The 22,359-nt window shown below is 46.2% G+C and overlaps 1 protein-coding gene across 1 annotated transcript in view; it reads right to left on the bottom strand.

Annotated features, from left to right (window-relative positions):
* Positions 1-1,100: 1,100 nt before the first annotated feature.
* Positions 1,101-22,359, bottom strand: part of PCP4 (Purkinje cell protein 4) — a 51,603-nt gene continuing 30,344 nt past the window's right edge. Inside the window, exon 3 of the mRNA XM_006744973.3 lies at positions 1,101-1,518. Within this exon, the coding sequence (XP_006745036.1) occupies positions 1,391-1,518 (128 nt within the window). The 3' untranslated portion in view covers positions 1,101-1,390. The remainder of the gene's footprint in view (positions 1,519-22,359) is intronic.

Here is a 22,359-nt window from a genome sequence, read left to right as displayed (position 1 = left end):
GCAGCCTGGGCTCTACCCCAGCCGTCCCCTGGCCCCCTTCCACCACACTTTATACCTGCACTCCCAGGCACAAGTGTGAGCAGGTGCACACACACAGAGCCTGTCTTTCCTCTTTCCACCATTCTTCATGCTCCACCTCGATCCCTAGTGAAGGAGCTGGTAAAGAAAAGAAACTAGGTGACCCTGGGGGTTATATGCAAACAATGAATCATGGAACACTACATTAAAAACTAATTATGTACTGTACGGTGACTAACATAATGTAATAAAATAAAATAACACTGTGCTCTCACAGACCCCCTCAGGATGCTGAAGACAAGATGCAACTTCCATATCAGCTTCTCGTGCCACAAAGCTCAAACAACAGCAAGATTCAGTGGTTTGGGGCTCCTACCACCTGGGGCCCCAAGGCCAGGACCCAACCCCCTGCCCTTTACCCTGTGAAGCATCCTCTCCATATGATGGACGATCTCTCCTCCCAGCCTGTGGAGCCCCTTCAGGATGTGTGAAACCATTTACCTGCAAGGATCTCAGGGGAGGATATTCTCTTGAAGGGAGAGAAGCCAGACAGCTTCTCCAAATTGCAGGTTGTGGTGAATGATCCTAGCAAGTAGCAAATCACAGTGTAAGGAGCTCAGGGAGGTTGGGGGGCGGGGGGACCAGAGAGCCACATTCCCTCTGGAGCCATGCAGGTGCAGAGAGAATGGACTCAGCAGTGGGGGCGTCCGCTTGGAGTTGTGAGATGCACCTGCTGAGCACATCTGCATGACACATGCCAAACGTCGATGCTCCGCCCTCCCCCTTCTTGTTCTCCTGGGTGAGTCATAATTCCCCTAGGAAATTGGCTCTTTGGCACCCCAGGATACAGGGCTCTACTCCCATCATAAGAGGAAAATGTATTGCCAGTTGGCAGTTGATACTCTTCAGATGAGACAGGCATGGCAAAGAGTAGATCTCTTGTTCCCAGCAGAAAGGCTTCTCACAGAAGCACCATGTTTCAGCTCTAACTCTTAAGGGAAGGAGAAAACAGACACCTGCCCCACAGTCACCTATAGCAGTGGTCACTTCCCAGGTTAATCTAAAGGGAGAGACAAAGCAGACACTTGAATCACACATCGTAACTCCATTTTATTACAACATCAAGGAAAATAGTTAGTTGCAGGAGGAATGATACTAGAGATAAACAGAGATTAAGCCACTCACAGTCGCATTGTCTACACCTTCCTATGAGGGAATAAATATCACGGATCTCTGTACATGCATTGCAGGACAGGTGTGCATGTGTGTATCGTGTGCAGATGAATTCTCTCTAGGGTGTTGTTCTTTTAATTTCTTGACAGATGATGTTTGAATTCGGTGTCTTCTGGCAGACTAGGAAGGGGCTCTTCCACTAGGACTGGGACCCAGCCTTTTTCTTCTGGAATTTTCTGAACTGAGACTGAATGGCCACAGCTGCGCGTTCTGTCTCTGGCGCATCCATGTCAATGTCGAATTCTTCTTGAACTTTCTTCTGCCCATCTGTAACAGGAGAAAACACAAAGGTGAAGCCATCACTGAGCTGAGAGCAGGAAGGCAGACGCCACCAGTCACCATGTGGCGTGCACACCACCCCCAGCACAGGACCTGGTTTGCAGAGTAGAGCGTGTCCTGATCCCCATCAGAGCCCAGGATTGGCTATTCCCTGCCTGCCCCAACTCTACACTTGCAAGAGACTGTGAAACTCAAGAACACAGTCCCAACCCCGCAGATACTTTCTGTACGTGACTTTCTGTGTCTCATGGCCACGTATCACACGGTGTTAAAAATATTAGCTGTGTTTTGACTTTTTCCTGATAACTTCAAAGAGACGGAATTTAAATAGTGCTACAGATATTGACCCAGTGGAGGACTGATATTCACAAGAGCTCTGGGTCAAAGTCACTGAGTTTCCGTGTATGCTTCCATTGCCAATGAGATTGCTGATTGAATAAGGGCTTCTGTTTCTATCATTGTCACCAATGGATGATCCCATTTGACCTTCACAATTTGGTTGATCTTCCACAGGTTTTACATTCTGTTTCAATGAGGGAGACTTAGCAATATGCTTGCTAAACTGGAAGGATTTAACTGATTCACACTGTAACAATTATAGAAAATAAGATATAAGCCAAAGCGAAGTGAAAGCACATACTGATTGTCCCTTTTCACTGGGCACCAGCATCAATTTCTAGCCAAACATAAAGATGAATAAATAAATAAAATCCTCTAGTTATAAAAGGGAAGCATCGTTACAATTCCTTCAGTCTGGTGAAAGTTAATCATCACAATTGCCAAAGCATCTTTTTAAAGAACATACAGACCCTGGCTGCCTTTGGCTCAGGTCATGATCTCAGGGTCCTGGGATCCAGTCCTGGGTGGGGCTCCCTGCTCAGCAGTGAGTCTGCTTCTCCCCCTGCCTCTGCCCCTCCCCCTGCTTGTGCACACACACACACACACACTCTCTCTCTCTCTCTCTCTCAAATAAATAAATAAAATCTTAAAAAAAAAATCATACAGGCCCGGAAACCCAATCCAGACTCAGGGCTTCTGGTAGCAAGACCGAGTCACATGCATCTGGGGCAGCGCCAGACAGCCCTGCTTTTATAAAAGGCTCTAAGATGATTCCAAGATACAGCCAGAGTTGAGACTCAACTACTTTGTCTACAGATGAAGCACCCAATAAAGCCCTAGAGTCAGCTCAAGGAAGAGCTGGGGACAAGACCTACCCCCTTGCACTTGGGTCAAGACCTCACCGCCACCTGGACTTGTACCTGGAGCCCAGCAGTGTGCCGGGCACATGCAGCTCAGGATGGGAATGTCTGGGGCATTTGAGGCAGGGACAGAGCTCTACTCCTGACTTTGTCACCAGGCAGCCTGTGTCCATCATTCACTCACTCAGCAACTTTGGATAATAATGTTCAGGCAGCACCCCTCACAAAGAGGGTGGAGGACGTGGAATCGTTTCAAGCGAGGCAGGCTTGTTCTCTCCTGCCTGCTCTGTTCTTTCTCTCCTAGATAGAAGATAAATAGATGACGGTAGATAGATAGATAGATAGATAGATAGATAGATAGATAGATAGATAGATGATAGATAGAAGATAGATAGATAGATGATGGAGAGATAGATGATAGATAGATGATAGATGATAGATAGATAGATAGATAGATAGATAGATAGATAGATAGATGATAGATAATAGATAATGGATGGATAGATAGATGATGGACAGATAAATAGATGATGGATAGATAGATAGCAGATAGATGATGGATAGATAATAGATAGATGATAGATAGAAGATAGGTAGATAGAGATAGATAGATGATAGATAAATAGATAGATGATAGATAATAGATAGGCAGATAGAGATGATAGATAGGTAGGTAGATAGAAGATAGGCAATAGATAGATGACAGATAGATAGATAGATAGATAGATAGATAGATAGATAGATAGATGATAGATAATAGGTAGATAAAAGATAGGCAGATAGAGATAGATAGAAGATAGATGATAGATTGGCAGATAGATAGGCAGGTAGATATAGATAGATAGATGATAGATGATAGATAGATAGATAGATACACAGATAGATACATAGATAGATACAGATAAATGATGATAAATACATAGATAAGGATATAAATCTTTATGAGTTGCACCTTATTTCAAGTGCATCTGGTTGTGTGACATTCCCTTTGCAGACCCTAAGCAGATCCTGTTAATTTTCCCAGAGACTAAGCTGGTCACCTAGATCCCTCCAATCACACCTACATCTGGGAGGAGAGGACAGGGGCTTTGCAAGCCTTGCCAGACTGATGCATCTGTGACCTAAATCAGTAGACCTGTTTTCCTCCATGCCAGACTGGTGCCGATGCCCATAAGAGCAGTGAATTTAGAATGCCCCAATGTCCAGGGAATATTTGGGGGGCCATCTTTTTCTAACCCATGAGAGCCCAGATGATACAGAGGACACGGTGGGTTTGCCTGGCACTGCATCAGCAGCTTTTTAACATTTTAACAGCATTGCCGGGAACCTATAAGGAATAGGGCCACTGGGCAGGGCGGGAGTTCCGTGAGGCTCACACCAGTACCTTAAACATGTTTCTTTAGCATTACTGCATGAGCCTGGGACGGCACAGTGTCTGGCAAGCCTGAACTGTGACCAGCTGCAGCTCCCGGGGTCCCAGCGATGGACCCTCCATACCAACCACATTGGCTTCAGCACTAGGACTTGTCATAAGATGGTTCAGAGCCCCAGATCCTCTTCCTCCCTGAGGAAACCCTTGCTGTCATTCAAGGGGACACAGAAAACCTCTGTTTTAGATTGAAAACGTTGTGCAACCTGAAGGCTTTGAACAACCTGATTCATCTTTCTTCTTAATAATAATGAAGAAAACAGCAATATTATTTTTTGACAAATGATAAAAGAAGGTGTGGAAAATTATGTACATTTAAGAAACATATGAGATTGTGAGGATGGGTCATAAAAATAAATTTCACAATCATCTCCGAAACTAATATCTTCAGCTGAAAGTGATTTATACATTCCTCCCACGTTGGAAAAATATTACAATGTTTAAAAAGAAAGCACTAATAATTCAGGAATTGTTACCTTCTGTTTACTTGGCAGAGTTGGGCATTCCCTGGGGAAGGTCTGACACTGTGACTCCTTCCACCGAGATTCACAAAGCAGAGGAGGGGGCCCCAGAATGTGGTGGAGAAGGGGCAACTATTAGATTTGGTGGCACAGCGTTCACCGCCGATGACGCAAGGGTCTGCAGATGACTCGGTGTGGTCCTGAGACCAGGAAAGCAGGGCTCGGAGCATCCCAGTCTCAGCAGGAGGAGGCTGGGAGGGGCCACGGCAGAGCCTCTGTGGCTCCAGCTGAGAGGGACCGTCCACAGATGGCTTAGTGAACAAGATGCAAAACGTGGTCACATTGGAGGGACATTAGGAAGCATCATTTAATGGAGGGGGGGAGTGCCACAGGGAATGGTCAGGGCCTGGAGAGAGAGAAAGGCGTCCAGGGGTGGGCACCTTCAGATACACAGCTCCTGAGAAACCCCCACTGAGGGTGAGCTCTGGGTGGGCTGCTAAGCCCATCTGCACCTAGAACAGTGCCTGCCTTTACCACCTGGCCAGTGAATAAAGGAAAGGCAGCCTCGCATCAAGTGGGCAGTGTCCTCCAGCCTTCTCTGGGGTAAGGCGACTCCCTCCTAACCCTCCTGGTCCCAGTGAGGCACCTGGTAGAAGCAGGTAGAGTGATTTGCGGGGGGGCAATGTCCTACCGCGCTGTGACTCTCAGGAAGGTTCATAGCTTCTCTGGGTCTCAGTTTGCTCATCTTGAAAATGGAGAGGTAAAATCGTTTTTAAAAGTCAGTTCCAGGGCGCCTGGGTGGCTCAGTTGGTTGAGCGACTGCCTTCGGCTCAGGTCATGATCCTGGAGTCCCGGGATCGAGTCCCGCATTGGGCTCCCTGCTCAGCAGGGGGTCTGCTTCTCCCTCTGACCCTCCCCCCTCTCGTGTGCTCTCTCTCATTCTCTCTCTCTCAAATAAATAAATAAAATCTTTAAAAAATTAAAAAATAAAAAAATTAAAAAAAACAAAAGTCAGTTCCATGTAACCATCGGTGTTACGTGCAGATCAGGGCCATATTGTAAACTGAACCACTGGCCCAGTGGTATTGAGCAGAATGTGCCACAGCCGCAAAGCAGGTGGCAGAGGGTGTGAGCAGTCACATGGCTCCCCAGCCCCCAGGCCCTGCACCTGCTCAGACTCTCGGATGTTTGGGGCCCACTGCAGAGGGGAAGGGAAGGAACGCTTTCCAGCCGGGCAGCCACACGGCCATCACATGCAATGAGACAACGGCGCCGAGGGGTCGGGCCCTCCCCAGCTTCTTGGATGGCAGGTGGCGTTTGCTGGGCTTGTGACTTCACGTCCTTGTTCAGCAGCACAAGGCCCAGAGGCTACACAGAAAGACAGGTGCAGCCCACGACTCACAGGTCATGTGAATATCAACTCGGCAGTCCCCAGTCACCATCGCTGGGAGGCACTGAAGGGGCCTGAGCCCTCTTCGTGAGGGGCAGTGGATCTAAATGAGCAGAGGGAGTATGTGTGTTCTTGTCATCTCCAGACCACCCTGTGCGTTCCTAGATGCTTCTGCTCGTCGCTTCATAAAGACGTGTGCAGGCTTACAGCTCGGTAGGGTGGGCTCTCTACCTGGCATTTGTATCCAGGATCCCAGTAGGCAAAAGGCATAGGGACCCTGTTCCTGGTGTTGGCTTTCCACCAGCCTGAGCGAGCAGTACTTCACCCGAGCACTTTGTAACCTGCCCATTTATTGCATAGTTGCTATATTTCATAGCTCTCTGCAGTACAGGAGTTTTATCATTTCTGTGCGTCCCTCTGTGAAGACATTCTGAAGCTGACCGGGAGAATGGCCAAGACGTTATTCATACCAATTAGCTGGTTATAAAAAGCTAGTGATTGCCAACTCCCCTGGAGAATGGGAGGGAACCCGACTTCCTGACCGCTTAGTTCTGGAGCTGTGAGGGGCACCCTCATAACTGCAATGTCCTGTAAGCCCAGGTAGGCGGGAAGCCCCCACGAGCTCCTCGGATTTCACCCAGCTCTAGCAGGCCCGGTCTCAAAGGTACGGGGCAGTCTGAGTCATTACTATCCACTGCATTATCTACCTGCCCTTCCATTTGCCTCCCCTCCAATCTGTGTTTCCACCTGTCTTCTCTCCCCACTTCTCTCGCAGAACCAGCTGCACAACAGTCCCAAGCAACGAGACTTTTCTCCCTGGGAAGAATCTTCATCAGACAACCGAGACTCAACACAGAGCCCAGCCACTGGCCAGCACCATGAGCGCTGATGCTCCCCCAGGCTCGGGAGTCTCATGATTCAGTGCTGCCCTGACCTGCTCCCCAGGAAGGAACCCAGTGCTATTCTGTAGATATTTCTTATGCCATTTTCCTGAAATACTGCCTTTTCCTTGCAAAAACTGAGAGGGGAAGTGGCTCTGCTGTTTTGATTTTATGATGCCATAAGAGAGCTGTTCAGGTAGCCATTCTTGAAGATGTCATTGTCATAAGAGTGACTCTTCACTGAGCATGAAATGGGTCCTCCCTCACAGAGTTAAGTGGATTTTCTTTTACAGATCATTTGATGGCAAATGTAAAATAGAGAATCATAAACTGAAAAGGAAGGAGCTTACTACCAGTTCAAGACAATCCCAGGTGAATCCTGCAAGTCTTTGATGCTGCCATGAAAATCTCTCGTAGGGGAAGATGGTTTGACATGCTAAAATATTGTTTGTGGGCATCTATTCTGATCAACACAGGGCCAGCGCTAGAATAATGGTCATCAAATCAGGGCTACAGCCCATCAACAGGTTCTTACTGGGCACCTGTGTCCATCTGCAGAGCTGCCATTACAAAGTACCCCGGACCAGAGAGCTTGGATGACAGACATTTGTTCTCTCTCAGTTCTGGAAGCTGCAAGTCCAAGACCACATGTGAGCAGGTTCGGTTTTTCCTGAGACCTCTCTCCCTGGCTTGCCGACAGCCACCTCCCTACTGTGTCCTCACATGGTCTGGTGTCTCTTCCCCTTCTTATAAGGACACCGGTCAGACACCATAAAAACCTCTATTTAACTTAATCACCTCATGAAAGTCCTTATCTCCAAATATAGCCTCATTCTTAAGGGACTGGGAATCAGGGCTTCAGCATATGAATTTGGGGGGACACAATTCAACCTATAATAACACCTCACCTAACTTTGGGCTCTATAGGTTTCAAAGTAGCTTTGTATTCTTCCCCTTGTCTGCCTGCTGCATTCTCAGAGCTGCAGGAAATGCCCACTGTCCCCATTTCACAAAGGCACAGAGACCATAATATGCCTCACCCAAGATCACCTGAGTGAGAGCTGGCCAAGGGCTGATTTGGAAACCCAGTCTTGCTCCAAATCTTGATTTTAATCAGCAGGGTTGCCTTACTTTCAGATCCTTAGAGGCCAAGATGACAGTTTTTCGTATGGACCAGTTGATGTTGCTTAGAGGGAAAGCAAATCTTAAATGGTCTAAGTTAAACACATGATACAGTCAACCAGTTTGCAAAATCTGCTCATTTACTAGGCAGTCCAGGAGAATTTACACCAAACTCCATCATTCAGCAAATGGTTGAGAATGCCTAGTATGGGTCCATCACTGTTCTAGGGGCTGAGAGAGAGCAAAGAACAAGCCCAAAGCCCCACTCTGTCGGGAAGAATCAGAAAATAAAAAAGTAAATGCACAAATAAGTAATGGAATTTCATAAATTCCAAAAATAATGTGTGTGTGTGTGTGCGTGTGTGTGCATGTTATGAGGTCAGGTAAGGGCTCTGGGAAGGAGACAGCTCAGGGGAGGAGGCTTGTCCCCAAAGCAAGGCTAAGACCCATCTGCCCAGGAGCGAGGGGCAGCAGGGGCCCTCCACTGCTGAGAAACAACACGTTTTGAAAAATTATTCTCCATCCATGCATCCACAACCTGAGTAGCAGACTTCAAATAATTAGCATAAATTCTTTAGAAATTAACAGACATGTAGTCATCCAGAGCATAACAGAGCTATTCCTGGATCCTGTGACAGCCCAAGATCTGATAAAAAGTTTGAAACTCAGCATCATTCAAAAATACATCATATTAACCCGCATGCTTGATCTAAGGAACTCTTAAATATATTTGTTTCTGAGTTTGTGATGATGCAGAGTCATTGCAGTAAGTCACGAACACAGGGGCTTGCACACGCACACACACACGCACATACGCACACAGTCATTTACATACTTATAACTCTCCATATCTTAAGAGTTATTTTATAGAAACAAATTACCTCCCAAGTCCTAATCCTGTAGATCAGAAATTTGTGCATAAGCAGTAAATTGGGATATAATTGTCCTGAGTAGGAGTTCGCCTTGATTAGGAGGCACAGCACAGAGCCTACTATAAAAGGACCTAAATTTTAGCTCACCATGAAGAATAACAGTCATTTAACTTAAGTATGCCTTGCAAATGGGGTATTATGCTACTAAGGTTCTTAGAATGCCCTACCTTCTTTCAGAGTATAATTCTAACTTGGAAAGAATTCACATCTGTCCATTGTGTTGCCCTTGATATACTTAAGCTAATTGATACAGGGCAACGTGGGCTCCTGGGGCCTCTTCGCTGTCTCTCCTCCTTCTCCCGCACATGGGCCCCCTATTGGTAAAGGACAGCCAGTGTGGCTTCCTGCATAAGGACCCAAACCCAGGCCCTGGAGGCAGGGAAAGCAAAGAGACCAGCAAGAAAAGCAAGCAAAGATTGGAATTTTTATCCCTTAAGCCTCAAATTGAATCAAAATATACCCAGAGAACAAGGCACCTAGTGTTAGGGAAGAGGTCACGTCCTCCCCCGCAAAAAAATAATGAAGATAAATTTGGATACCAAGTTCCAAAAAATGCTGGCATCAAGCATCCACCTTATGAAAGACCAATAAAAAAACAATAACTGCACCTTCTTTATAAAGCTGGGGAAAAACCCAGTCGGTCACGAGTTAGAACATTTCCCCGCAGCTGGGCAGGTGCGTGGAATTCCTGCAAGCCGGCACCACCCAAGCTCTGAGCTCCAAGCAGTTTCTCATTCCTGCCCACTGGCTCGGGATTTATTGAACGGGGGCTGCTGGTGCGGAGAATTGCAATTTTCCAGATCTTGGCTAAGCGGCAGAGATTAATGAGCAAGGTCAGGAATTAGCGGCAGCAGGCGTGGGGGCTGTCTGCATCTACTGTGTTCTCACACCAGATAAACACACATTTCCCGCTTCTAACTTTCCACACACCAAGTTAGCACCTTTTTGATTCTTACAGCTTTTTCCAAGAGAGAGAAATTCTCTGTTGTCCTAAAAGAGAGTCATTCTGAAATCCACAGTCTCCATTGTTCAAAACGCGCTATTGTTAATGCAAAGCCTAATTTGGTCGGCTGAAAGCCTCGACTTACTTCCAGCTCCTAAGTCCTTGGCTTCCATTATGCCGCTGTTCTGGCGCCTACCTTTGTGCCCCTTGCTTATGTAGAAAGACTACCGGGCTGGGCCATTTAGGTAATCAAATGGGTGCACATAGGTGCTGCTGAGATCAAATTTTCCCCAAAATTCATTAAGCCCAGGAGGAGAACAAACAAGAAGATAGAAATATCATTGAAATAACTATTTTTTCTATTGGAAAGGCAAAATGGTTCCTAGTTGTATTGGTCTGCAACGGCTGCGTAACAAAGTACCACCAGTAAGGCTCTTAAATCACAGAAATGTATTTGCTCACAATCTGGAGGCTAGAAGTCGGAGATCAAGGGGAAGGCAGACTTCATTCCTCTGAGGCCCCTCTCCTCGGAGGGTAGACACTGTCTTCTCCCTGAGTCCTCCCACGGTCGTCCATCTGTGCGCATCTGGGTTCTGATCTCTTATTATAAGAACACCAGTTGTCTTGGATTGGGACCCATGTTAAAGACCTCATTTGACCTTAATCACTTCTTTAAAGACCGTGTCTCCCCATACAGTCCCATTCTGAAGTACTAGGGGTTGGGGCATATGAATGTTGGGAGGGGCAGACACAATTCAGCCCATAGCACTAGCCAAAATGCCTACGTTTTCTAGAAAAAATAAATAAAGACAGGCAGATGAGCTAAAAGAAAAAGCTTCACTAGGGAAGGCTCAAATTCAAGTTCCAACTGATTGAGGGTGGTCAGATTTGCCTTACTGGGGTTCAAATGCTCCCCTGTGTTTGAAATGGAGATGATCATGAATTGAGACTCATTTGCCTCTGAAGATGTTTAGAGGGACAAGGAGAGACTGTGCACCAGCCTGCTTTGTCATGCATAAAGATCAATTACAAATGCACTGCTACCCAAGACGGTGGCCTGCCGACTGGCTCACCCAATACCCTCTCCTCCCACCGGCTCGCTCCACCACACAAGCTGACCTGCTGGAGGAAATCCATTCCCAGATGTCCCAGAAGGAGGATTCTGCCACCCAGGCTTAGGGCCAGCCAGGCAGGTGCAATGTGGCAGTATCTGAGAAGGCAGAAGTGAGCACTGGGGGTGGCCAGCAAACACAGAAAGACCCCACCTCTGGCAAGCACAGAGGCAGAGGCATTGGATTTCTGTGGGGCAGCCACAGGGACATCGGCTGGTCCGTGCCTGGTGCCACGAACCAGGCAGCAGCAGCAGCAGGGTTTCTGCTGGAACAACCTGCGTGTGGTTGGGTGTTTCTGGATGCAGTGTTCCTGGTGGTGCACTGTCCAGGCTTTGGTCTCTGCCTCTCAGAAATTCTGTAAGGTGCTGATACCCTGTAATAACCCTCTTCTACTGAATCTAGCAAGAGTGGATTCTGTTGTCTGTGACACCATCTGCCGCAGGCATGCCTAGTTTATATGGGGGCAGGGGAAGGACAGGGGTGTTATGTAAAGAAAGGGGGTCATCCCCCATGTGTTTAGGGATCAGAGAGCAGGCTTTCATTTTATTTGCATAGAAAATTCTTTAGTACTTAGTGGAGAATAGCTTGAATCAAAGTAGGTAAAGGAGAACCCTTTCAGAGGTAAGGATAACATACCAAATGTTTCTTTCCCTCTTCTAAGCACATGCAAAGAATGAAAATTCCTTCCCAGGAATCAGCAGCTAACTTCCCTAACAACACACCCCTCAGAAAAGCCACAGTTTGATATGAGGAATTCTTAATCTCAGGAAAGAAACTGAGGGTTGCTGGAGTGGGGGGTGTGGTGGGAGGGATGGGGTGGCTGGGTGATAGACACTGGGGAGGGTATGTGCTATGGTGAGCGCTGTGAATTGTGCAAGACTGTTGAATCACAGATCTGTACCTCTGAAACAAATAATGCAATATATGTTAAGAAAAAAAAAAGAAGATAGTAGGAGGGGAAGAATGAAGGGGGGGAAATCGGAGGGGGAGACGAACCATGAGAGACGATGGACTCTGAGAAACAAACTGAGGGTTCTAGAGGGGAGGGGGTGGGAGGATGGGTTAGCCTGGTGGTGGGTATTAAAGAGGGCACATTCTGCATGGAGCACTGGGTGTTATGCACAAACAATGAATCATGGAACAATACATCCAAAACAAATGATGTAATGTATGGTGATTAACATAACAATAAAAAAGTCAAAAAAGAAAAGCCACAGTTTGCCTTCCTTCACAGGCTGACAAAGAAAAACGACTTCAGGCTGATTGGGAGGACAGACAACAAAGAAGTCCTCCATCACCTTAGACCAGCCCTCCACACAAGACAGCCAGATACATAAGTGCTCGAGAAACTCCATGAGCAGAAATGGATTGTGGCCGAATCTGCTCCTTGCATCCATTTATCCACCTTTCCTTAGTTATAAACCCAGAACTAGGTTTTCAGCCTCCTTGCTATTGTGTGTGGCCACACAACTAGGTTCTGGCCAGTATGGTGTGGGTGGGAAAAAAGAAATCTCCTTAAAAGAAAGCTGACACTCTGTCCTTTTTTCTTATTCCTACCTGCTTTCTGCTGACCAGAATGCAGATGCAATGGCTAGTGCTCAAGCAGCCATTTTGGGCCATAAATTAAGAGTCTTATGCTATGGATGGCAAAAAAGAATACAGATGCTTGACGTTCCTTATAACTATCCTAACTGCCCCTCAACTACCTACCTTTTCTATGAGAAAGAAATAACTTTGTTGTTTAAGCTGTTGTTATTTTAGGATTTCAGCTTCTTGTGATAAACCTTATCTACTTACACACACATTATAATAAGCATATAAGTCATTTGAATTCATTTCAGGCTAATAACATAAATTCAAATATATTATCACTGTACATTGTATGGTTATTTTTTCCTCCCTTTTAACTATAGTTTTTTTCCTTCTGCTATGTATATTTGTCCAATTTCTGATATGGCTGGCCATTTCTTTATAGCACTTAGTACTTCTAAAACCTCGGGGGTTTTTTTGCAGAAATATTTCCCGTATATTCAGTAACCTTTGTCAAGCATTACTCTCGGGCTTTCCTACTGTGGCTTCTGCCTCCATAGCCTTCCCCTTCTGGCTTTTGAAAGTATGTAGCTTGAAATGCTTGAAAATACAGGAAAGGAATGCAAGTTTTCCTTAAACAGGGTGTAGCATCCTCCCTTCATTCTGCTCCGGGACCATTTTTTTTCTTCTTTCAGAGCTTTGGAATATTAGCTGTTTTCCCTTTCTCTTATATTACCTGGTTTTACTGTTTCAGAAGGGTGAAATCTTCTCAGAGTCATTTGTCCCTAGCTGCTAAACTTCAAAGTTTCAAAGGATTAAACTCTGAGGATTTCAGCACCATGGAAAATTTTATAAAGTTCTCCAGTTTTAAAATGAAAGAAAATGCAGTCATAATGACAGGCCATCTTCAAGAAGCCTCCGAGGAACACTAGCTCAGCTCATCAATATAGAAGCTGGAGGGTCTTCGCTTCCCTCGCCCATCATTCCAGAGAAGTTGCCTTTAGAGGGAAAGGAGGAGCTAAGGCAATTGGACTGTTTTCCAGACTCAGTGAGGAAGGAAGAGAAAGGCTCATAAGTCTACAGACGAGAGGAGCCCCGGGCTGTGGTGAAGCAGCAGCGTGGATAGAAAAAGCATTACACATGCACCAGAAAGGGACCAACGCTGGGTTCACACGTTGGACTGCGGATCTCTTCTTTCCTCTTTCTGGACCCCCACGGCAGCTGAGCAGAGAGGCTGCGCTATCTCACCGGACACATTCCCACCCCGGCTCTCAGCCCTGCGTCTCTAATCCTGGCGGACAGGTGTTTTCCTGTGCGGATTTTCAGGAATTACAAGCTTCCTTAGATGCACAGGACTATTGTGCAGATGCGTCCATTGTGTATACGGAATTTGACTTTGGGGGCAACGCTCTGGGTGACACCTGGAAAGGGGGCCTGTGAAGCGAAGCCAGAGGCAGGTGCATGCCAAGTCCAGGGGCAGTAGGGCTGATGAACACTGCTACTGCTTAAAATCTCAAACTTGAGGCTGCCACCAACCTTGATTTCCCATCCGGTCACACGTCAGATGCTTCCATTCACTCTCCGCACCTCTCATTCACAGCAAAAAAGAGAGAAGCAGAAGTAGGCAAGACTGCTCACGTCCCCGAATTCCTGCATTTTAAATACCCTTCAAATGTCCCAAACATGACCACGAATTCCATGTCAGAATATCCTAAGGACAGGGATGGCTTTGCACAGAGGTGTGAGCCTCTGTTGTAAATGTGTGAACAAAGATGCGCATTGGGTTCCAGGAACTGTCGGTTGTGGGTTTAAATTCCACGCAGCCTGGTGTCCTGACCACACCAGCCGCTGCTTCCACGTTCCTTTGCCTATGCTTGATGTATCACTTCTATGTGCTTTCTTAAAAAGACACTATATTAAGAGCTCATGGCCAAGTACTTGCTGCTTTGTTGGCAAGAGCTTGTTAGAGGGGCATCATTTTAAGCTTTGGATTTGTTATTCTACTTACCAGAAAGATAGGTTCACATATTTGGGGGGTTGTTTTGTTTTGTTTTGTTTTTTAAGGATTTTATTTATTTATTTGACAGAGAGAGAGAGAGAGACAGCCAGAGAGGGAACACAAGCAGGGGGAGTGGGAGAGGGAGAAGCAGGCTTCCTGGCTGAGCAGGTAGCCCGATGCGGGGCTCGATCCCAGGACCCTGGGATCATGACCTGAGCCGAAGGCAGATGCCCAACAACTGAGCCACCCAGGGGCCCCGGGTTCACATATTTGTAAAAAAGAGAATAAAATCAAATGCCCAGGACAGAATGAGGTTATGTGGTTTCTAGACTCGGCAGGTGAACCACATCTGGTACCCAGACCCAGAAGGATTAGCCAACAGTAGAGCTGGGGTTTTAGTTTAAAGCATTATTTAATAATAATGTTCCAACAATGAATCTCAAGAAGAAATAGAGTAAGAAGTGCTTTCCCAGGTAATGGTGAAGTTCTGAGTCTCCGGACATCTCTCCTACTGGTTTAGGTGGGCCAGCGCCTGGGAAAAATTCAGATGTGAACCGTGCTTGGTCTGACGAGCCATCACCACTGTTTAAGCAAGGATTTTTTTTTTTAAGATTTTATTTATTTATTTGAGAGAGAGAGAATGAGAGAGAGCACATGAGAGGGGGGAGGGTCAGAGGGAGAAGCAGACTCCCGCCAAGCAGGGAGCCCGATGCGGGACTCGATCCCGGGACTCCAGGATCATGACCTGAGCCGAAGGCAGTCGCTTAACCAACTGAGCCACCCAGGCGCCCTAAGCAAGGATTTTATGTAGTGCTGTGATAGGGGAGCCATCAAACCCACACACACACACAGAAGTCCTTACAAACCAAAAATAAAACCGAGTATTTTTATTGCAAGAATTCCAAAAACGGAGAAATTTCCAGTGTCAGGCAACATGATCCAAACTTATTCAGTTTCTAAATAGCTTTTTTTTTTCCAAAAAAAATCCTTTTTCAAAGGGCCAGCATTGAAATAGCATCCCTTGAAGCATTCTGATGATCAACAGAGGTAATAAAAGCATTTCCGTCTGGATCAAAAATGTAAGCAGTGATAAAATACCCATTTTGGGTTGCAGTAGCTCAAGGGAACATTAATAGAAGCTGATATCAAGAAACTGATATGGAAAACCAATTTAGGTAGGACGTTCGGGGAAAATGTCTAACATTGGTCTGTTAGAGAATGGAAGTGCTCCCCGGAGCTAAGGCATCCGACGTTTCACTAAAGCCATTTTAAGCTGAACTGAGGAAATACACACCAGGGATATATTTTGCCAGCTGTGGATGGCTAGGGTGACCTAAAAGTCTACTTCCATCCCAGATATCGTAATTGGCAAGATGTTACGGTTTTGTTCAACTTGGAGATGTGTGAACAGAATAAGGCTGCTCATTTTATCTGCAGGTAGCTCACCGTGTCTTTTAAGACACGATTCTAACCTTCCGCCAACTAATCTGGCTCATTTCCAAATGATAGTTCAAATCCTCCACTCATTGCCATAATTTAGAGTGCCGATGGGCTGGGTTTATAGAAAATGCAGAGCGAGACATTTTTCAACAAGTGGCTGTAACTCAATATTCCATTGCCAGGATCTAGAGGGGCACTTGTCCGCAGCCCCACGCACGATTCCAGTAGCGCATAGCACCGGGGGCATTGCCCAAACCCACAAGAGAAATGGTTACAAAGTTTCAAAAGAAAATTGGAATACTTTCTGGCTGCAAAATTGCAGGAACAATTTAATTTCAGGGATAGCAGGAGGGCTGACAGCAGCCTCTTTATGTGCACAGGTGTGCACATTTCAGCGGTAGGAGGCCGCCCACTTCTTTTGTGTTCCTGTGATGAGTGGACCACTGTTGTCTACACCTGTCCACACCAGGAGGCCAGCCACTGGTCAGGCAGCCTTATGCACACCCGAAAGCACACCAAGGAAAGTCCAAGGAAATAAGCCGTCTGTCCATGTTCTGCAGGCAGCAATGTGGAAATGCAGTCCATCCAAACGAAAGAACAAATTTTCCCATTTTGTTGAAATAGTTATATTTGTTATCACAGCCGCTGACAATCCTATTCAGATTCTGCCCATTGTACTTTCTTTCCCCTCCACTGCCTCCACCGAGAAATAGCATTGTATTTCTTCTTCGGACTCACAGGCAATATTCCCTCAATGTGTGCAGAACATAAAATCCAAAGAAGTCAAACATCCTCTGGTGTCCCAGAAAGGGATAGCCACAGGATCCTAAAGTGTCAAAATTCGGCAAGAGCCCAAACACGACATTGTCCCGCAGTGAGGAATGGGGCCCAAAAGACGTGAAATTATTCACCACAAGTGAACCACCAGCCAATGGCCAAGCCACAAATGGCAGGGACAAGAAACAGAATCTCCTCTTCGCCCACACCTTGGTAAGCAAATGGAGACGCAGACGTGGTTTTCTTGCCAAACCATACAGCCAGCCGCGGAGGTCTGGTACTGCAGGAGGTCTTGGTACTGCAATCAGGGCAACAGCCGAAAAGCAAAGATAAACCTAAAAGCAACTGGCTAAAATGTCTAAATACCGCACAGGTGGGTGGCAGCATGGCGTCAGCTAATTCATGGATGAACCAGCAAAAAGTCGATGCTAAACATTTCTCTATTTTCCTCTGAAACTCCTATGAAATAATTATTGAGTGCCACTACCTGGGAGGAACATTTAGAAAACTTTTTGTAGCCAGAAAATGCATTATAATCTACAACACGCATTTTCGGGGGCTGTTTCTGATGACCTGGCCCATTTGCAAAGCACACTATAAAAACACTTGCTTTATGGACTGGTGGGAAATTGAATCTTGGTGAGTGCACATCAATTCAAACTGCCAAAGGGTTTATGTTTGCACTGAAACTCTGAAACTCTAAAATCTAAGAAAGGTCAGAGGCAAAAAGACTCATAGTCTCCATTGTGATTAGCACAATGAGTGATTCTGTGCTGTGGTAATGAGTTCTACCATGCTCAAAGGTCGATCCTGTTGCACTCAGGTCTGTGAGCTAATTATGATAGGAAGAGTCTAACGTGGAAATTACGTGGCTCACATTCGCACCTAGCCAGGAAAGCTGCTCTCTGACATCCAAGGACAGTTTGCTTTCTAAATGAATGCTGGAGCACAGTTCAATTTTTCAATTATCTTCAGGGTCTGGGATGGTGGAGTGGTAGAAAAAGAAGAAGGCATTTTAGAAATATTGAAGAGGCCCCTTGCCAAGCACAAAAATGGCAGCAAGCTTCCATTTCGCATAATCGTAAATTACTGGAGGGAGTATTCTCATAAATGTGAAGGAGGCTTTGTCTCTGTCTTCCCATTTCCTACTCTCACCCCCACCCCACCCCCATCTGGGTCTATGGAATCAATACATCTTTTAGCCGATCATTGGTCTACTCAATTCCAGATCCCAACAGGAAAACAGAAAGTGGCTCCTGGCACAGGAGTTCTCTGGCAAGAACTCCGAGGAATCCCAGATTAGGAGCATCCTCTAGTCAGTTAGTTTTTGGGGGGAGGGAGGTAACTTTCAAGGGAAATATAAACTTTTTTTAAATGTCTCATTAAATTAAATCTAGTGATATGCAAATAATTAGCCTTCTCCATCACAACAAGCAACAATTTTTGTTAAAAATAATAATATATACACCTTCAAATTAATATTGGAAAAAACAAAGTTTATAAATAATTACATTTCAAATCCAATGATTCCATAATATTGGTTATCCTTCTTCCCTCTTGAACTTTCAAAGTATGGTTTCTATTAAAGGGGCTCAAGTCTTCCTTTCTGCGGGAAATTCTCTTCCCCGACATGCCCAAAAGAACAATTCCCCTGGCTGTGTGGTGAAGGAGAGGGAGGGAGATTTGGGTTCTGGTTTGCACTTGATTAAAAGAAAGAGATGGTTGTTTCTCGTATTTCTGAAACAGCTGATCCTGCAGTCACAAGTCTGAAGTTTAATTCAAGGTTCTGAAACTAAGGACTTCAACCTACAACCTGATCCCTCTCCAGGACAGTGAAGGTGAATTTCAGCATCTCCTGTCTGAATCGCTGCCCGGGGAGAGCCCAGTGCTGCGTGCCTCCCAGCTAGACTCCTAAGCCCCAGGCTGGCAGTTGCTATTCCAGCCCTCCTGGGCAGCACTGGGGTCATTGGCAGCCCCCCTTCTCCCCACTCTTCCTGGGGCTCAGGGCAGCTGGGTAGAGTCAACCACAGGTGCAATGGACCCCCGGGAGGCAGCTTTTCTGGAAGCCTTCAGTTTGTGGCTTCCAGACCCAGATCACTGGAGGGTGCCTGACCACGCCCCAGCCCTGTCTGGACTCTGGTAGCCCCAAATCCCAGGAGGCTGAAACTGCAGGCCCTCCCTCCTGCCCTGATAAACCTGACTTCGGGAGGGGGTAACGGTACCTGCTCTGCACACACACACACACACACACACACCCACTTCCCGGTTGGCCTGGGCTTCCATGTGGGTTTTCCTTTAGACCAGAGTGAGAGGTGCACAGCTTTGCACACGTGTGTGCACACGCACACATTCCTGGCTGCCTTCCTATTAAGTACCCCTCCCCAGTCTTCGGCCACCTCCCTTTGCTCTTGAATGACACCGGAGAGGGCCTGGGGTCTTAAACTGACCACCTGGAAAACACACTAACCTTCAGGGACAGCCTAACTGCTCTTTCAAAAATAGAGCTGACAGGTTTCCTCCCTTTAAAAACATTAAGCCAACCAATGACACTACATAGTTAAAAGGATAATATTAATAAATGGCATTTCTTTCTTTCTTTCTTTCTTTCTTTCTTTCTTTCTTTCTCTCTTTCTTTCTTTCTTCCTTCCTTCCTTTTTTTCTTTCTTCCTTTCTTTGTTTCTTTTTTGTGCTTTTTCTGAAACCAATCTAGAATTTGTATACAAAAATCCTACCCGTTTTTTCTGTGTAGAGATGCCATCACTTAGAGTATCATAAGCTACATTTTTTAATTAGGGAAGACTGAGAGGGGTAGCTGATGACCCAAGTTTCAGTGAGGAAAGTGCATGGGCAAGGCACAATGCAGTTTTTCAACCTTTGCTCCTTGGATTTGCTCTCTGCTTCTCCTACCCATCGTTCTGTGGCTTTGGGTGGGTTCCTCCAATGGATGGTACTACAGGCAAACAGAAGACAGAAAGAGAGAGATCTGGGTATTGATTCCCTTGCCTCTTTCTCTGCTAGGGTTGCAGATAAAATACAGGCTGCCCATAAATTCAAACTTCAGAAAAACAACGAAAAAATGTTTAGCATAAATATGTCCCAAATATGGCATGGGACATACTTACACTTTAATAAAATATATATTTTTTGGCTTATCTGACACTGAAATTTAACTGAGATCCTGTACTTTTATTTTCTAAGTCTGGCAACCCTACAAGTCTGCACAGTCGTTGCAGCTCAGTTACGTCCATCAACAGAAGAACACTGCCCCCGTCAGGCTGCGTCTTCCGACACCATCCTCTTTGGATTCTGGCGCCTCCCATCAGGCTCTGCCATTGCTAGTCTGAGGAGCTATGCTATTCCATGTGGGTTTCCCTAAACCCTACCCACATCTTTGCAAACAGTCCCTTTGTAGTTAACTCTCCTCTAGTTACTCAGGGGTGGGGTGCGCCCTCCATCCCCTCCCAGGACCATGGCCCGTCTATTCGTCACTAAGGACTTCCAGCCCCACTGTCCCAGGGCTGCTCTTTTAAAATACTCCATTACTCGTTCTGATAATGATGTCTAGCTGAGTAGGTACTCTTTGAATGAATGTGCAAAAAAAGGCTAGAGTTGATACAGTTTTGCAACATCCCTGTTCTGGTTTTTAAGAACCTAAAGGTCGGCTTCCCGAAGAGATTACATTCCTACCAACAAGAACAGAAAACAGTCCAGGATGGACTTGAAGGAACGGTGGAAGGAGGGGAGACCCAAACTACAGGCTAGTAAAGAGGACAGGTGTAGGTATGTAACAGTTAACTACTGTCCCAAAATCTAACAGCATAAACACAGGAAGTGGTTATTCTGCCCACCGGTTCTGGAGGTGGATGGGCTCAGCTGGGCACTTCTTGCACGGAGCTTTCCGTGTGTTGCAGCGAGAGGGTCCTGGGGCTGGAGTCACCTGGGGGACCTTCACTGCTCGTCTGGCTCTGGGGCTGGGAGAGACGGCACCGTCACTGGCTGGTCGGGCATCTCAACAAGCCACTGCTCCACTCGGCTAACCCGGGCTTACTCAAGACGTGATGGGTTCAGGGTATCGGGCTTCTCAGGCGGCCACAGGCTTCTCCCACAGCAAGCGTTCCCAGAGACAAAAAGTTTGAAGCTGCCGGTTTCTTAAGGTCTGGGCCCAGAAACCCCGTGCACCCCCTCTTCTGTGTGCGGCTGGTCTGAGAAGTCACACCTGCCCTGATGTAAGAGAAGGAGACTTAGAATTCCCTCTCCATGGGCCAAAGACTTTGGAGCCATCTGTAGTTCTCTACAAAGTAGGACGAAAAACCAGAAATCATACACAATTACAATGGGCATACAAAGTGATCCAGGAGGATTCGCCAAGTCCATTACAAAGTAAGGCGAGTATAAAGAGTGGGGAAGTTTTGTGCTCCTTATTTGGAAAATTACTTACATTCAAATTAATTGTTCACACCCTAAAAAGTTTCCAATTATCTATCTGCTGCGCTTAAACCAGGGCAGCAGATTAAAGTGTCGGTAAGAAAATGTGCTATAAAATGAACGGTACATACTGAACAGTTTTAAAGAGAAAAGATTGTATCTGGTGCCCTTAGAGGCTGGCTTCATAGCCAGACAACGCGTGTAGGACCCCACACTCAGCACGGCGAGTTACGTTTCACTTTAATCATTTTTTAACAAGGGGGTCATGTTTTCATTTTCCCCTAGACCCTGATATTGGTGGCCCTGTCCTTCACAAAAAGTGAAAAAGGCAAGGAGCTGTCAATCAGGGAACCACCGGGAATGAGTTTGCTAGGTCTTGTCTTCCAGAGAGCGTGGCTGGTGAACAGCATTTGCTCTCACGACTCCTCCAAAAAAGCAAGGAAGGATACAGCCACCTGCCCTCTGCCTTAGTGACTCGGCCAGTCTGCTACACCCATTATCACATTTTGAAGTAACTCTTTAAAGGAGCATTCAGAGGAAAATCTGTTCTCAGCTTGCTTAAGTTAATGAAAAGCAGTCACTTCCTGAAAACAAGGAGAAGCCCGCTAGGGAGAGAATAAAAATCGTACATGGAACAAAATAGTGCTGTTTCTTGATTGAATGGTCCAAATTAAGCCAAATCGTCACAATAAATTAGTATTGATCAGAAACTCCCACTTGTTACTGATGAAGAATGCTGGAAAAAACCAGTCAGTAGTGTTGAGTGGAATTTACATAAACTCACAACACGCCCCAGGGCCTTTCCCCAAAGCTATGTTCTAGAATCAGTGGCAAAGAGCTTTCTTGGAAGATGCAGGGCGACTTCTGTCCTCGGGTCTGCAGCAAGATCTGTGGTGGCTGGAAGGATGCCCAGGGAGACAGGTTACAAGGACCTCAAGGCTTCCTCTTCCTGCGACTGGGAGGGCCGGTCCAGCCTGAGAGGGGGTTCAGTTTCTGAAGACAGTTCAGCCCACTATCTACCAAGAACACCCTTTCTCAAGAAGGAACATTAGCATTCCCACATGCCTCTGTAATCACAGATGAACTCACTAATATGAAACCTACAAATTTAAACCATCTTATTGGAGAGCCCAGGCTGAGATTCAAGTCGGTTCCCTCTTCTGAAAAGCTGCTTGCTGTGCAAATGAAT

The sequence above is a fragment of the Leptonychotes weddellii genome, chromosome 1 (genome assembly GCF_054177405.1).
Source record: "Leptonychotes weddellii isolate Sample4059 chromosome 1, ASM5417740v2, whole genome shotgun sequence".
Lineage (NCBI taxonomy): Eukaryota > Metazoa > Chordata > Mammalia > Carnivora > Phocidae > Leptonychotes > Leptonychotes weddellii.
The sequence above is the reverse complement of the archived record's forward strand: the minus strand, read 5'-3'. Positions and strand labels throughout refer to the sequence as shown.